Source organism: Phyllobates terribilis, unplaced genomic scaffold (genome assembly GCF_046119375.1).
Source record: "Phyllobates terribilis strain yellow unplaced genomic scaffold, ASM4611937v1 Scaffold_2__4_contigs__length_985480577, whole genome shotgun sequence".
NCBI lineage: Eukaryota > Metazoa > Chordata > Amphibia > Anura > Dendrobatidae > Phyllobates > Phyllobates terribilis.
The window spans coordinates 828,460,256-828,476,182 of NW_027362762.1; the positions used below are offsets into that span (position 1 = coordinate 828,460,256).

Below are 15,927 nucleotides of genomic sequence, written 5' to 3' on the forward strand. Positions count from 1 at the left end.
ACACTTTTGGGTTTCATACCCACCAAGACCGGCTCTGTCTACTATATAGAAATAATACAGGTCAATGCAATCTACACATATACTAAAATTGGAAGACTGATTGCTTTTGGGTGCAGCATTTCTTTGAAAAAAATTTCGGCAATTAATCCGCATACATAATCTTCAACATAATTCATAAACATTTTTTCAGATAATTGATAATAAAATGTAACAGTATAAAACAAATACATGGTACGAATATTCATGCTCCGTTGTAAATGTTTGCTGTTTTGACCACATAAAAAGAACGACAAACCACCATTGACTGTGTTTGTATAAAAGATATTTACTTCAATTATCACACCTAGGGTGCTAGTGAATAATAATAATAATAATACATTGTGTGAGATTCATACAGTGATATTGCTTCTCCATATCATATAGGGACCGTTGTACAGTGCTGAGAACAAACATTATTATGGCTACCAAAACAAAGACAGAACAATGCCTGCTGACGGGACCTCTATTCCCACTGTCGCCAGCCATAAAGAACTTGTACTATATGTTTGAACAAATACCAATAAAGAAAAAGCTACAAAAAAAGGAGTCACAGCAACACAACATGGGCTTCTCAAAGCTACGTGTACAAAAATTACACTTTTTTGGTCAGTTGGGTCTCTCGTGAGGATTTTTGTTTTTATTTTTGTATTTTTTTTTCAGTTTTTTAGCTTTTTACATTTTTAAACTCGTGATTGTGAATAACAAACAAGCTCTAAAACATCTAAGACTTAATGCGGTACAGAAAAAAAATAATAAAAAAAAATATATATATAAAAAAAAAATAGAATACTGCTAAAAATGTCAGACACCACAATACACCGGGGGGTAAAACTGAGCTTATTCAAATGTTCTCAAGAAATAAGGATAAAAAAAGACAAGTACATCACTTCTGAGTTCATCTTGTGCTGTGTTAGTAGTCAGGGCATTTTTTTTTCAGCTGCACCCATCTTCATGGCAAGTAGTTATTGCACAAATATAAAGAGTTAGTTTTAGAGTAACATAAATGGGGGGATAGGAAGAAATGTGTTATTTTCCTCCTTTGTTAAAGGTGAATCTTGCTTTTGGATATCAGCCCATACATCTATCTAAATGCAACTGCATTTATAGTAGACTCATTGCAGAAAATATGAAATGAGAAAATATATATATATTGAAAGTACTGCAGGCTGTATTATCAGGAGGCCATAACCAAAATTTAGTGTGACAATATGAAAATACAGTATATAGTGGCAATTTTGTATTATTATATGAGCATCTGTCTAAAAACATCAGAGCTCATTATGGAAGTGGAATTATCTGAAATTGCTGAGGTCGAGGTGACAGACACATGTGGTAACCAGTTACCGACACAGAGTAGAGGCAGCCATTTCTTGGGTGTAACCGTTATTCTCGTAACTATCGCCTCCATGACGGCAGTGGGAATTCGCTCCTCCACTGGCTTCTAGTAATGGATAGGCGACTTACTCGAGAATATTGGTTGAAGCCCCCCAACAATGGCTGCTTCCACCAGTAGTTACTGAAAGAAACTCAAAGTCAGGCCACCAAAAGCTGAATCTACAGTGATGGTCTGGTCAATCTCAGTAGATACTTTCTGTAACAATGTAGCAGGGTTAACGTCTAACAAAACAACAATTAAATATTAATGGAACTTATAAACAAAAACAAACAAAAAAAATATAATATTTCTTTGTGAAATATCAGGAGCATTTGGAAGTCCAGAAAGAAAGTGCTATTGACCAATCCATATGCCTTAGTATAGCAGAAGATACCGGTTGTCTTGTGTTACAGAACAGGTCTCTATTTCCTAGAATAATACCCAGGCGGTATATTCCAGTGTTTTGCATTACAACCAGTCCTGAATCTACTTAAACTTTATAGTACAAGGAAATCCAACACTTTTTACCAAAAATTTTTGTTTAATATTTATCAGGCTCTTAAGAGGTACGAGGCAAGGAAAAGAAAAGTTGGAAAAACTCTTGAAATCAAACAGGTTATTGGGGGTTGATTGTAATAAAATCACATGAAAGGATTTTAGCCCTAAAAATATAGGAAATGTATGTAACCCACTGGAGTGAAAATAGTAAAGTTTAACTGTAACAGGCAGCCAAGTAGTTTTATTTTAGTGACCTATATGCTATTTTTTCATGGTAAGTGGACCTGAAAGACAGAACATGTGTTTCAGCACTTTTATTCCAGCATCCCATGCGGTAAGGCACACGATTACTTCCACTGGTACAGAAGGTAGCGCTGAGTGGATTAACAAAATGATGCCAACTAGAGTCTTCCTTTTTGGGTATATTAATGGGAAGTTATTAATCAATGAGAGACTGGGCTGATGGGGCTTTTATACCAAAAATATCCTCTGTCTATCACAGTAGCAGTATTTACTTTACAAAATGTTTTTTCTTTATAATGTAAAGTTATAAAGTTTTCCAATATACTTTTGCTACCTCACAATTGTCCAATCTCTGCTTGCAGTTACTTAATCTTGAAGAGGTTGTCCACTACTTTTACATTGATGGCCTCTCCTTAGGATACGTCATCAATGTCTGATAGGTGGTAGTGCGACACCCGACCACCCCTGCCGATCAGCTGTTCCCGGTGTCGGCGGCGAATGGAACTACTCAGTTATGGAGCTGAACAGCGCACCGCCGTAGATGGAATAGTGGCATTTGGGTACTTCACATAAGTCCACTATTGAGTTAGCCAATATAGAGTGGACTGAGCAATTTCGGCCGCCGCCGACACTGGGAACAACTGGTTAGCAGGGGTGCCGAGTGTCGCACCCTCACCAATCAGACATTAATGACATATCTTAAGGATAGGTTATCAATGTTAAAGTAGTGGTCAACCTTTTATTTTTATTCTTACTTCATTACAGTATTTCCCGTTATAGTAGATTTATCAGAGGTCTAACTCGTGAGAAGTTGTGCACCTGTCTGTCCATCACACGACCAGATTTACATCCTCTCAAAATAAAAAAAGGTGATTCCCATTGAGTGACTTCAAGCAGACAACTTGAAAACTATGAAAAATTGATACAGAAAAGTATATTGTTAAACTATATAAAACTTTTCATGATGAAATGACTAACCTTAATTTGCGGAGATGGAAATAAATCTTAAATGTGCAGAATTTATGCCAACTGGAAGTTTCACAAATAAAAAAACACTGGCACAGAAAGCCCGTTAAAGAAACCATTTTTTTTTTACCCTTGAACCAATTAAACTGTACTCCGAAGTCACGTGTACTGTTTGGAATCAGACTGACTGCATACACAAGTCAATATAGTAGCCTGGTCGTATATAGAGTGTGCTCTCAGCTACTTTAAGACCCTTGATGGGCATCACACAGTTAATAGACTGTATGTTGACTATGGATTACCCGACAAACATGGAAGATCTCCTTATATAATGTGCAGCGGTGTAGTATTCAGTATAGTCCTATACATTATTGCTCAGTGTTGTAGTAATACAAAAGTTTATTGATGTTTGGACTACAATGAGGCGGACTTGGCAGTCACGGGCATACAGCCCCGTGCGGTTTAAGTGCCAGCTGCACACAGTTTTGTATAGTGGTTGCGTTCAATAATATGCTATATTCTGTGATTTTGGTTCATCTACCAGCTTAGGACTAGTTTGCATAGAAGACCACTGTTTCAATTGATTACTCCATGTCTCTTGGGCTACATTCACACATCCATGTTAATTCTACCATCTGTGAGAAACCAACTTTTTTTTTTTTGTCATTCGTGTCGCACCCATTTTTTTTTCTTTCCATTGAAGGAATGTCTTTGTTCCCAAGCAAATAAAAAGACACCTGGAAGGTTACTTCCAATTTGCTTTCATTGATCCACATTGACTTGTATGGCAGAGTCTGATCTGCAAACGCTGATCAGGATAGGACATGCTCGGAGCCCCACGGACCTCACATACGGATCTGTGGTTTTCAGGTCAGTGTGCTGTCTGAGAAAAAAACAGAGAGCAAACAAACATAACAATACAGAAGAAAATGCAGGACTCGGGTGCTGCCGATAATGACTGTCCAAGCAGTGAGGCTGTAATAAAGGCTCCTTTATTGGTAAGATATTCAGGCCCCCTAATCCACCTAGATCCCCACTTCATATTGGGTTTACTGTCTCTTTTTTATCTCTTGCAGCAGCGGACAGCACACAGCCATGTCATACAGATGTGTGAATGTGGCCTTAATGTAACACAAGGAAAGTATGGCTTTAAGGAATCCTTTAACTATAGCTGCTTTTATATAAGAGACACGTAGTAATAAAGTGTGTGTGTCACGGAGGTGAAGCTGGTTAGGATTTAGTTACACAAGTCCTTCAGTGCGTTTCCACGCCGTGAGGATGTGCCGTGGCTTTTGCACATGAAAGAAAACTGCACGGAATGAAAGCATATGATTTTATCACAATTTTCATGGCAATTCATGTTTTTCTTGCCCAGCAATTCTCAACCACAACTGCACCTTCTGAATACACTTATCCACTTGGAAAAAATAGAAGGGATTGTCCTATCAGTCTTGAGCATTTACAAAGCGCTTTGTCTGGTAGCAACATGTGACTGTAGGGAAGCAGAAGCCCAGCAGCATCCGCATCGGCTACTAAACTAACAGAAAAGGTTTGCCCACATTTATACATATAAAAGAGAAGGTTTAAAAGGGTATTCCCATCTCCAATATCCTATTCCAATATGTAGTAGGTGAAATAATAATAATATTAGCAAATACCTCCAATTAGAAATTTAGTATAGTTCTTCTGATTCGCTATGTCGCTTACCTCATGTGCAGGGCATTGCAGTAGCTTAGATATCCATGGTTACGACCACTAACAACCAACTGTCACTATATGAGTGGCTGTAACCATGGATACCTAAACTACTGCAATGCCCTGCACATGGGGTAATCAACATAGCAAATCAGAAGAACTATACTACATTTCTAATTGGAAGTATTTGCGAATATTATTATTACACCTACTACATATTGGGATAGGATCGTGGATGGGAATACCCCTTTAAGTAAAATACAATCTTGCTTCTTCTCTAAATGACTCAGATTTTTTGGTGGTTCTAGTGAAATAACTGGAGTAGCATTGGCAGGGGAAAGATGACAGTGTGGCAGAACAAGCATCTGTGTATGGCGCAACTGTCTTAAGTGTCTTTTTACAGTCAGTTGTGCAAAATTTCAGGAGTTTTTAAGCCAGTTTTCTTCATCATTGCCCGCTCATTAAATTTTCTGACCAGAGTAAGATTTCTGCCAAGTTGCACGCCACTTTTCAGACGTGCCGTCATAAGTATCGGCGTGGACATTGTCTGTCTTCATGAATCATGGCATGTTTGTATGCCAAAATGGCATCAACAAAAACAAGCCCTAACACAGGTCCATTAACTGAAAAATAGTAAACTTGTGGGTCACAAAATGTGGTGACACGAGCAAAAGTTCCAAAATGCTGAAATTTTTAAAACCACTAAAATAATAATAATAATAAAAAAAACAACTATAAAAGTTTAGTATCACCGTAATCATAATGACCTGCAGAATAATGTTGGCAGGTCACTTTAATCGCACAGCGAACACTGTAAAAACTAAACCCCCCCCCCCAAAAGATGGCAGAAATAGGGCTTTTAACCATTTAACACCATTTGGAATGTTTTCCGGATCTCTGATAAATTGTATAGTAAAATGAATGTTGTTAATCAAAACTACAACTTGTCCTGCAAAAAACAAGCCGTTATATGTCTATGTAGATGGAAAAGATGACTGTTGGAAAAAGGAGGATGAAGAAGAAAAAAAAAACAAAGCGCAAAAATCAAAAATAAACGGCTGTGTCCTTAAGGGGTTAAAGAATTTTATGTTTGTTTTCCATAGCAACCAATCACAGCTTTAATTTTTGAAGAGCAGAATACAAATTGAAAGCTGCGCTGTGATTGGTAGCTATGGGCAACCAAATTTTTTTTTTTTCTTTTAGATAAATGTCATAATTCTCCTTGATACTTAAAGGTCTCCAGTCTGTGGCTCTTCAACTGCTGGGAAATGATGCTGGGAGTTATAACTTTGCCGCATCTGGAGAGCCACATGTTAGGGGAAAGCTGCTTTAGAAGTATTGTCATAAACAATGCACAATGCAGTAAAGTATTCCCACGCAGCAGCACAAAAACACACACTATGACCCAACAAAAAATAAGTGTGCAAGGACAAATAAATAAAATAAATATATCACATTTTATTAGCAAAAGGTTAAAAATCCATACTCGTTTTAAAATATACAGGTACACAACAAAAACGGGTGGGTGAACCAGAGTCAGAATGGGAAATAGGAGACTCTCAGTAATGTTCTTAAAGAGGTTGTCCACTACTTTAGGATAGATCATCAATGTCTGATCTGTCAGGGTCCGACACACACCCCATCCGATCAGCTATACCTGGTGTCGGCAGCGGAGGCTGCTGGCCAGAACTGCTCGATTACGGAGCTACTCCGTTTTTTCGGACAGTAGCCACGGCAGGGTCCTGCGCATCCGCCACTTATTGATTTCAATAGGAGGCGGATGTGCAATACCCTGCCGCAGCCACTATCAGAAGACGGAGCAGCTCCGCAATCGAGCAGTTTCGGTTGGCAGCCGTCGCCAACACCGGGAACAGCTGATAGGCGGGGGTGCCAGGTGTCGGACCCCGACCGATCAGAAATGACAATGTAGTGGACAACCTCTTTAAAAAGAAAATAAAGGTCCCCCAACAACAATCATCAATCACAATAAGATCAACACTTCAGGTTATAGTATGACTACGAAATGCACTAATTGTATAGAAGCCACAGAGATACCCCTAACATATTAATCCGCAACACTACAAAGACAAATGTAAAAATATAGGGAACAAATACCTGTACACTACAAATATAAATACAAGTATATAAAGACCGGTGCCAGTTCCACAAAAATAGGTTCAGCCACCAGACTCGACACGCGTTTCACACATAGCTTAGTCAGGGGTCTGATGGGTGGAACTATTTTTATGGAACAGACACCGGTCTTTTTAGACTCACATTTATAATTATACAGATATTTGTTCCCTATATTTTTACATTACTCTTGTTAGATGCATTTTTTTTTATCATATTATAGGCTTCAGTGTTGATGGTATTGTGACTGATAATCGTTATTGAGGTTCTATATTTTCTAAGAACATTACTGAGAGTCTCCTTTTTTCCATACTAGTCACTTCACCCAACAGTTTGACTTGTGCACCTATGTGACTTTAAACAAGTATGGATATTTAATCTTTTGCTAATAAAAATGTATATATTTTTATTATATGTTTAGACATACGGTATTTAGTGATTTGGGAATAAGATGGTCATAGAATCATAGAATGGTAGAGTTGGAAGGGACCTCCTGGGTCATCTGGTCCAACCCCCTGCTCAAAGCAGGATTCACTAGATCATCTCAGACAGATGTCTGTCCAGCCTCTGTTTGAAGACGTCCATTGAAGGGGAACTCACCACCTCTCGTGGCAGCCTGTTCCACTCATTAATCACCCTAACTGTCAAAAAGTTTTTTCTAATATCTAATCTTTGTCTCCTCCCATTTAGTTTCATCCCATTGCTTCTAGTCTTTCCTTGTGCAAATGAGAATAAAGATGATCCTTCTACAATGTGACAGCCCTTGACATATTTGTAGACAGCTATTAAGTCTCCTCTCAGTCTTCTTTTTTGCAAGCTAAACATTCCCAAATCCTGCAACCGTTCCTCATAGGACATGGTTTGCAGACCAGTCACCATTCTGGTCGCTCTTCTCTGAACTTGCTCCAGTTTGTCTATGTCTTTTTTAAAATGTGGTGCCCAAAACTGTACACAGTATTCCAGATGAGGTCTGACCAAAGAGGAGTAAAGACCGATAATGACATCTTGGTGCAAGTAATAAATATAATTTGTTCATCTATAACAAATATAGGTTTTAAAACGTTAATGTAGAAAAAGAAAAAAAATAAATACACTTGTTAAAGGGCACAATAAACCGAAACCTGTTTAACATGTTATTACCAAAAGTGTATAATAATAATTTTCTAAAAACCTGCTGATGCAAAGTCTCAATATCACATTTTTTTCCTTGCTTCTTTTACCTCCAAGAGCCTGTTTTCCTTATTTGCAAGTTTGTTTTAGCTTTTTTTTTTCTGTATTGTTCGTTGAAAAATTAAATTATCTTAACCTGAAGTGCTACTGCATCATACCAATGCCTGTAAAGAGCATTTCATTCATTTTACTACACTCTTGTATAACAAATGTGGTTCTACACATTAAAATGCTTCTACTAAATAATACAAGCTCATTGAGGTTTAGCATAGGGAGTACGTTTTTATAACAACACCCCCATCCCCTATAAGATAAAGGGATTAAAAAATAAAATAAAATAAAAAAAAAAAATAAAATTAAAAAAAAGATAATATTATTAAAACATAAGTAACAAATGCACCAAATAACGTCATCAAAAGATGCTGACCTAAGACACAATGTTTCAATGATACACGATAAGATCAAAGAAAAAAAAAAATCTTTAAATCAATAATATACAGTATGACAACTACATCTTGTAAATTATACCCAATACTGCCGGCAGTCTATCCCTCTAAAGAATATTTGCCCCCGTTTTCATCCCTTCCTAACAATCAGATAATAAAATACAGCACCTATAAATAAGCAAAAAAAATATATATATACTGAAATCATCTATTGTTAGTTTTTAAGATATGGCGAGAAACGAGCCTAGTTCAGCAAATCTTGTCGAAGCCATAGCAGATAAACCAGCTTATTGAAAAAGGTGGCAGTGATGCACTCTATGTGTGCACAAGTACATAAGAAAATACACAGACTTATAAAATTGCATACACGGGTATTCCCACACGTCTCGGTTCTCTCTCACACACATATTGACAGCAAGAAGGAACAGGATACAAATTGGAATGGGTGTCGTACTTTCAACGAGAATAGACAGTGGCAGAATAGATTTGCTCGGAGCCACAAATGCCTTTTCGTCAAATGGTTATTTTGGTTCTAGATTTGTCTATTTACATTGTACTATGTCAGAGTAAAGAGGTTGCTTCGTTCGTTTTTTTTTTTTTTCTACATTTTTTATTATATATTTTTTTTTTAGACATAAAAAGTTCATCATTAGTTTGCATTTTAAAATGCCTCTTTTCTCTGCATCCTGCTGGCAGCATATTTGGTAACAGTTAAAAGTATAAAACAAAAGTGGCCTTGTAAAAGAAAACAAAAATATATATATATATATATATATGATATATATGTGTCGGTATGAAGGGAATACTGTAAGGATGTATTAACAGTACAGGTCTGCCATTCCAACTTGTACCCTTTTACCCTCCCAAAATATGAGGTCTGATCAGCGTGCTCTGTGGTTAGAGGTTAAAAAGCAGATTAGAAAATACCTAAATTCAGATTTTTTTTTTTGTCCTGATTTGGCCTAAAATGGAGTGTAATAAACAAATCCTGGTCTGGAAAAGACCAGAATCGGTTAAAGCTATGAAACAATGTGCACTGGATATCTAGTTTCACTACCAAGAAAACACTACATCAGCTACCACAAATTAAAATAGTTTCCTGATGTGACTTTAGTTAGAAAATAAGTGGATTGGTGTATTTTTTTTTATTATTATTTATTATTTCAAAGTTCCGAGCAGGTTTTTTTTTTTTTTTCTTTTTTAATTTTTTTTTTTTTTTTTTACTTCTTGAAAATAGGTTTCCAAACTAGTGTGTTTAGAGTCAGATGACTGTGCAATCTCTTTGTGGCAACTGAAACACCTACTAAAAAGGAAAACCAAAATAATAAAAAAAAAAAAAAAAGGACAACCTTTTTTTTTTTTCCTGAAAAATCTCCTTTTCCTGGTATAAGAAGATCATAGTGTATTATCGCTCTGCGGCCATTACATGGCAGATAAAAAGCCCCCATATATTTTGTGGGTTCAATAATTTTTTTTTTTTCGCTTTTTTTTGTACTTTTTTTTTTTTTTTTTTTTTTTTTAAGCCCACACTTAAAAGGTGGGCACAAGGCAAAGCTGTAAGAGTTATTCCAGAAAGTGTGAAAATCACTTGGGTAATAGTAAAAACACTTCAGGGTACAAAAAGCTTGACTACATATTTCAGTTTTCGTCCTCGAAAACTCAACATAAAATTGGGCTTAATGCTCCTTTTGTATTCTATATGCACCTTGGCCTATGGCGTTTTTGCCCTGTGGCCTGCAGGGCGGTAAGTGCGCAATACGATATAACCAGTGAAAGGTCCAGTTTAAAATCCCCAGTTTCCTGGAACCAGGGTTAATTTAATTTCAAAACTCCCATTCGATGGGTTCTTCTCGACTAGCGGCCTTCTCTAAGCGGTGAATTATGCTGTTCAAGTTTGCGGCTTTCTTTTTCCTCAAGGAGTTGTCCCGTGTGTTTTTGGAACTTGCTGTCTCAGAAAAGTTGAATAAGCTCTGGATGGAGCTTCCTTTCTGTGAACTTGTACTTGGCACACTGGGTAGTTTCTCGCAATCTTCATTAGATTTGTTGAAACCCTCCTTTGTGGGGACCAAGCTTGAGGCAGCTGAGGTAGAGGCATGCTTTTCAGTAGCAGATTTCGGTGTCGTCTCTGAACTCTCTCCAGAACACCGAGATCCAGGAAGGGAAGTCCGACTCTGCTTTCTCCGACCTTCCTCAACCTTTTCAACTGGGCTGTCTACTTCTGACCGGCTGCTGTCCGATTTCTCAGTAGGTTTAGCGTCTTCACCCTCTTCAAAAGCTGAATCGGTCTGCCCGCCCTGAGACTTTATGTTGTCACTGAAGTCATCTCCTTCAAGGACACTATGTTTCCCATCAGTTGTGCTTTCCATATCTACACCATCACAGCTATCTCCCTCTGAACTGTGGGCTGCTCTGCTGCTTGTAGCTGATGGAGAATCACTAGAACCAATTTGTCCATGACCACCTGCTTGAATTTCTTCAATGAACAGTTCTCTACGGATGCGAGACCTGAGGGGAGAAGGGGAGACAGTTTTACAATCACAGTTTATGCTTAGGTCTATCTCTATCCAGCAAATAAAAAAAACACATGCGGTGACAAATTGCTTTAGGAATTTCACCGAGCTCCCTAATGAGATCAACAAGATGTAAGGGCACTTTTACACTGGATGTGAATGAGTATTGATATAGAATATCCCTAAGACCCCCTGTCAAATGCCTCTGACCCAGGCAAACCAGTTCTCTTGCTTTGCACAGATGAGGGGCTAACACCTCGAAACAAGTGTCTGCATTTTTAGTTTGGCTTCTTTTCCCCAAGTCATGTGGCAAGGACCTTTAAAGCGTCGATACTAACTTTTGGGAATGCTACGTCCAATAGGTGGTGCTAGAGTTCTTGACCAGTTCCTCTCTGAAGAGGCTATTCTCAAATGTATTATAAAGGAAATAAGATGGTGCACGTTTACTTTGCATGATACAATGAAATTTTGTACGAAACCCTTTACATTCTTGTTGACATCCTATCATCTGTTTACACGGATGGATGTACTGCTGACCAACAATGATTTTTAGGTCAGTGTAAAATAAAAAAATTGGAACAGGATTACGGAGTAAAAAGCAAAACAAATCCTGACAGGTCCCCACCCAAAAAGAGAAAGGGGAGTGTCTTCCTTACTCCACCCACAAGCAGTGAGTGACAGTCTTCTCTGTATACCATAAAATCGTGAGAGGAAATAGTCAATCAATTTTTGTAGGTGGGGTAAGCAGGACCCTCACAATGTCTCATTTGGGAGTCCTTTAAGGAATTTTACTCAGAAAACCTGATCCAACCTGAATAAACCTGTATATCATTGAGCTCAACTGTTCTCCTATCATATCCAGCTCTCGTATTGGGCAGCATAAATGTACCAGCCTAAGTATAAGGCCCCTACCAAGCAGGATGATGGGCGCTCCATCTACCCTGCCGCTGCTCTGAACTAAACTAATGTGGGGTTAGATGGATGGTGTTTCTGCTGTCCATACACTTGTACAGGAGTCTTCGACATTCTCCGCTGCAATTGGGGGCATGTGTATAGAGCGCCCCCAATCAGTGTGGGTTGGTGGAGTCAGACCCCTATGGAGAAGCCATGAATATATTTTTCTTGACCACCTGTTCAATTATTTATTTAATATCAAAAATGTATTCTAGAAGTCGCGTCTCATGATATAATACAAATAATTTGGGTTCTGTCTTCTAATTCCTGGAATTACTGTTATTGATTCAAATAGCGCCATCATCGGTTTCACGGTCCGTGAAGAGTCTGATACGGCCATTCTTGGGCCGATGCACAAGGCTGGTTCTGAAGGGCGGCAGACTGGACATTAACCAGATGGCCCCTTTTTCATAGAAGGCTCCTGAGGATGGGAACCCTGTGGAACATTGTCATTGATGGTGGGCACTAAATGGTGATAATATATGTGCTGTATATGGCGGTATTATTTTGGCACTGTATGGCGAGGATTGAGATCCCACTTTGCTGGTTGCCCAGGAGCCCATTTTCTGTAAAACTATTGACACATACTGTCATGATTTTGAAGATATTTCATGTGCTGCTTGCATTCATATAATGCTGGCAAGAGGTGAAATACTAATAAAACCACTAGTGTATACCTGTAATTATGAAACCAGTTAATAACCGTGCTGGTTTTCAGGTTCAGTTGTGTTGCAAGCTCTTCAATGGTTTTAGGGGAAGGATATGGCTTTTGCTGGTAAGCCCGTTTCAAAGCTTCTTTCTCCTCAGGAGCCAACACTACACGTGGCTTCTTCAGCTGATGCTGTGGCTGCGGGCTGGATCCCTGGCTATAATCTACTATGCCCGTAGGAGGCGGCTCACAGGGCTGGCTGTCACTCACAGAGCTGTGCCTTCTCTTCATGTAAGCTGGAAAAAACAACATTTCATAGGTTAAGAGCATGCCAAAAACTGGTCAACACTGGCATTACCAATAATACTCTGAACATTACAGAATATGTGTAATATCCACACGCTGAGCTTATACTGAAAAAAGAACACACTAAACTTTGACCTGTTAACTCTTTTGACTTATTTCTGTAAATATTTGGATTCCCCATTTACGGTGCACTTATACATAATTGTATACATACATACATACACACAAAGTCTATAATTTTAAGGGTAGGTTAATTTTAACATTGAAGCTATGTGCCCACGTTGCGGAAATGAAGCAGAAAATTTCTGCTTCATTTCCGCATGTCCTTCCCCGGAAAAACGCATGCGGAATTCCGCACGCGTTTATTACGCGCTTATCGCGCGTTTTCCACATGCGGAATTGCCTTGCGTTTTTAATGCATTGCACAAGGCAATTCCGCATGCGGAAACGCAAAATTAATGGACATGCTGCGGATTTTTGAACGCAGCATAAACGCTGCAGAAAAATCCGCAGCATGGTCATAGAACTTGCGGATTCTCATTGGGGACAATGGGATGCGGATTACCAAGCGGTTTACAAGCGTTTCCGCTGCGGAGAATCCACAGCAAAAACGCTTGTAATCCGCAACGTGGGCACGCAGCCTTAGAGATAGAATATCCCAAAAAAAAAAAAAAAAAAATCAAGAAAATCACATTGTATAAATTAGATAAGATAAATTTATTTGCATTTTGATCCCTCTGGCAAACAACACTTAATACTTGGTGGCAAAACCCTTGTTGCCAAGCACAGCAGTCAGACGTTGTTTGCAGTTGATGATGAGGTTTGCGCACATGTCAGGAGGAATTTTGGTCCACTCCTCTTTGCAGATCATCTCTAAATCATTCAGATTTTGAGGCTGTCTCTTGGCAACTCGGAGCTTCTACTCCCCCCATAAGTTTTCTATGGGATTAAGGTCTGGAGACAGGTTAGGCCACTCCATGACTTTAATGTGCTTCTTTTTGAGACACTCCTTTGTTGCCTTGGCTATATGTTTTGGGTCATTGTCTTGCTGGAAGACCCAGCCACAACCCATTTTTAATGTCCTGGCGGAGGGAAGGAGGTTGTCACTCAGGATTTTACGGTACGTGGCTCCATCCATTCTCCCATTGATGCGGTGAAGTAGTCCTGTGCCCTAGTAGAGAAACACCCCCAAAACATAATGTTTCCACCTCCATGCTTGACAGTGGGGATGGTGTTCTTTGGGTCATAGGCAGCATTTCTCTTCCTCCAAACACGGCGAGTTGAGTTAATGCCAAAGAGCTCAATTTTTGTCTCATCTGACCACAGCACCTTCTCCCAATAACTCACAGAATCATCCAGGTGTTCACTGGCAAACTTCAGATGGGCTTGTACATGTGCCTTCTTGAGCAGGGGGATCTTGTGGGCACTGCAGGATTTTAAACCTTTAAGGTGTAATGTGTTACCAATGGTTTTCTTGGTGACTGTGGTCCCAGCTGCCTTGAGAGCATTAACAAGTTCCCCCCATGTAGTTTTAGGCTGATCTCTCACCTTCCTCATGATCAAGGATACCCCATAAGGTGAGATTTTGCATGGTGCCCCAGATCGATGTCGATTGACAGTCATTTTGTATTTCTTCCATCTTCTTACTATTGCACCAACAGTTGTCTCTTTCTCACCCAGCGTCTTACTTATGGTTTTGTAGCCCATTCCAGCTTTGTACAGGTAAATGATCTTGTTCCTGACATCCTTAGAAAGCTCTTTGGTCTTGCCCATGTTGTAGAGGTTAGAGTCTGACTGATTAATTGAGTTTGTGGACAGGAGTCTTTTATACAGGTGACTATGTACGACAGTTGTCTTTAATGCAGGTAACGAGTTGATTAGGAGCGTCTAACTGGTCTGTAGGAGCCAGAACTCAATGGTTTGTAGGGGATAAAATACTTATTTCTCACTGTAAAATGCAAATTAATTTATCTAATTTATACAAGGTGATTTTCTTGATTTTTTGGGGGATAGTCTATCTCTTAATGTTAAAATTAACCTAGCCTTAAAATTATAGACTGTTCATGCCTTTGTCAGTGGGCAAACTTACAAAAAACAGCAAGGGATCAAATAATTATTTCCTTCACTGTATATTTTAACTCTGCACTGTGCAGTTCTTCTGTTAGTCTTCCTAGAAATGTATAAATAAATTAATAACTGGGTGTTCACATCTCCTTTGCTAATGGAGCATCCACACACAGTCTGGAGGGCATAGATACTACCTTCAAAGCAGAAAAAAATATAAAAATATACATCGGGCACCATTCCATATAAGACTGGAGTGCAGCACGTTTGCTAAACCACATCATGGTCTACTAAGAACAAGCTGCACCTGAAACAAAGTCTAATCTACATCCGAGTATTTATAACAATTTAGCTTTATTATAAAAAGCTGCTATCATAAAAATCCAACTAAAAACACTTAGAAATGAAATATATGTCATAGGCCCCATTACAATGACATGCTGGCTAACCAAGAAGCACTAACACCAAAATAGGAAATACCAGAAAAAAATCATGAAAACCCACAGGACCAAGAATATACGGGTATTCATATGTAAAAGTCACACAATCAGAATAGGTGCATGGTGCAGAATGAATGAGAAAAAGAGTATACACAAGTACAGAGGATATTAGTAAAGCATTACAATAAAGTGACATCCAAACATAAAAGGTCCATAAGTTGGATCTCTTAGCAGATAGCAATCAGGGGGTAAAGGCTCCTGATGCATATTTTTGTAGGGAGAAACCTCATGCGTATTGCAGCTTCCTCAGGGAGGGGCAAGTGTGTGTAAAAGGGACAAAAGAAATGGTAATATCTAGTTGTTATTTTTTTTCCAGGAGAAATAACAGAATAAAGACACAATTTAGAATTCTAAGCGAAGATAATAGAAAATGTCAGGA

At 38.7% G+C, this 15,927-nt stretch overlaps 1 protein-coding gene across 4 annotated transcripts in view; it reads right to left on the reverse strand.

The window, feature by feature from the left end:
* Positions 1-15,927, reverse strand: part of CUX1 (cut like homeobox 1) — a 491,160-nt gene that overhangs the window by 126,608 nt on the left and 348,625 nt on the right. For 3 of the 4 annotated variants that reach the window (XM_073667762.1, XM_073667763.1, XM_073667761.1), the window contains 2 exons: positions 12,707-12,974; positions 5,819-11,070 (listed from right to left, as the gene is read on the reverse strand). The exons of the other annotated variant lie outside the window; for it this stretch is intronic. In XM_073667762.1, coding sequence (XP_073523863.1) covers positions 10,389-11,070; positions 12,707-12,974 — 950 coding nt within the window. In that variant the 3' untranslated portion in view covers positions 5,819-10,388. Of the gene's footprint in view, positions 1-5,818; positions 11,071-12,706; positions 12,975-15,927 lie in introns of those variants that run through there. 4 annotated transcript variants of the gene reach the window in all.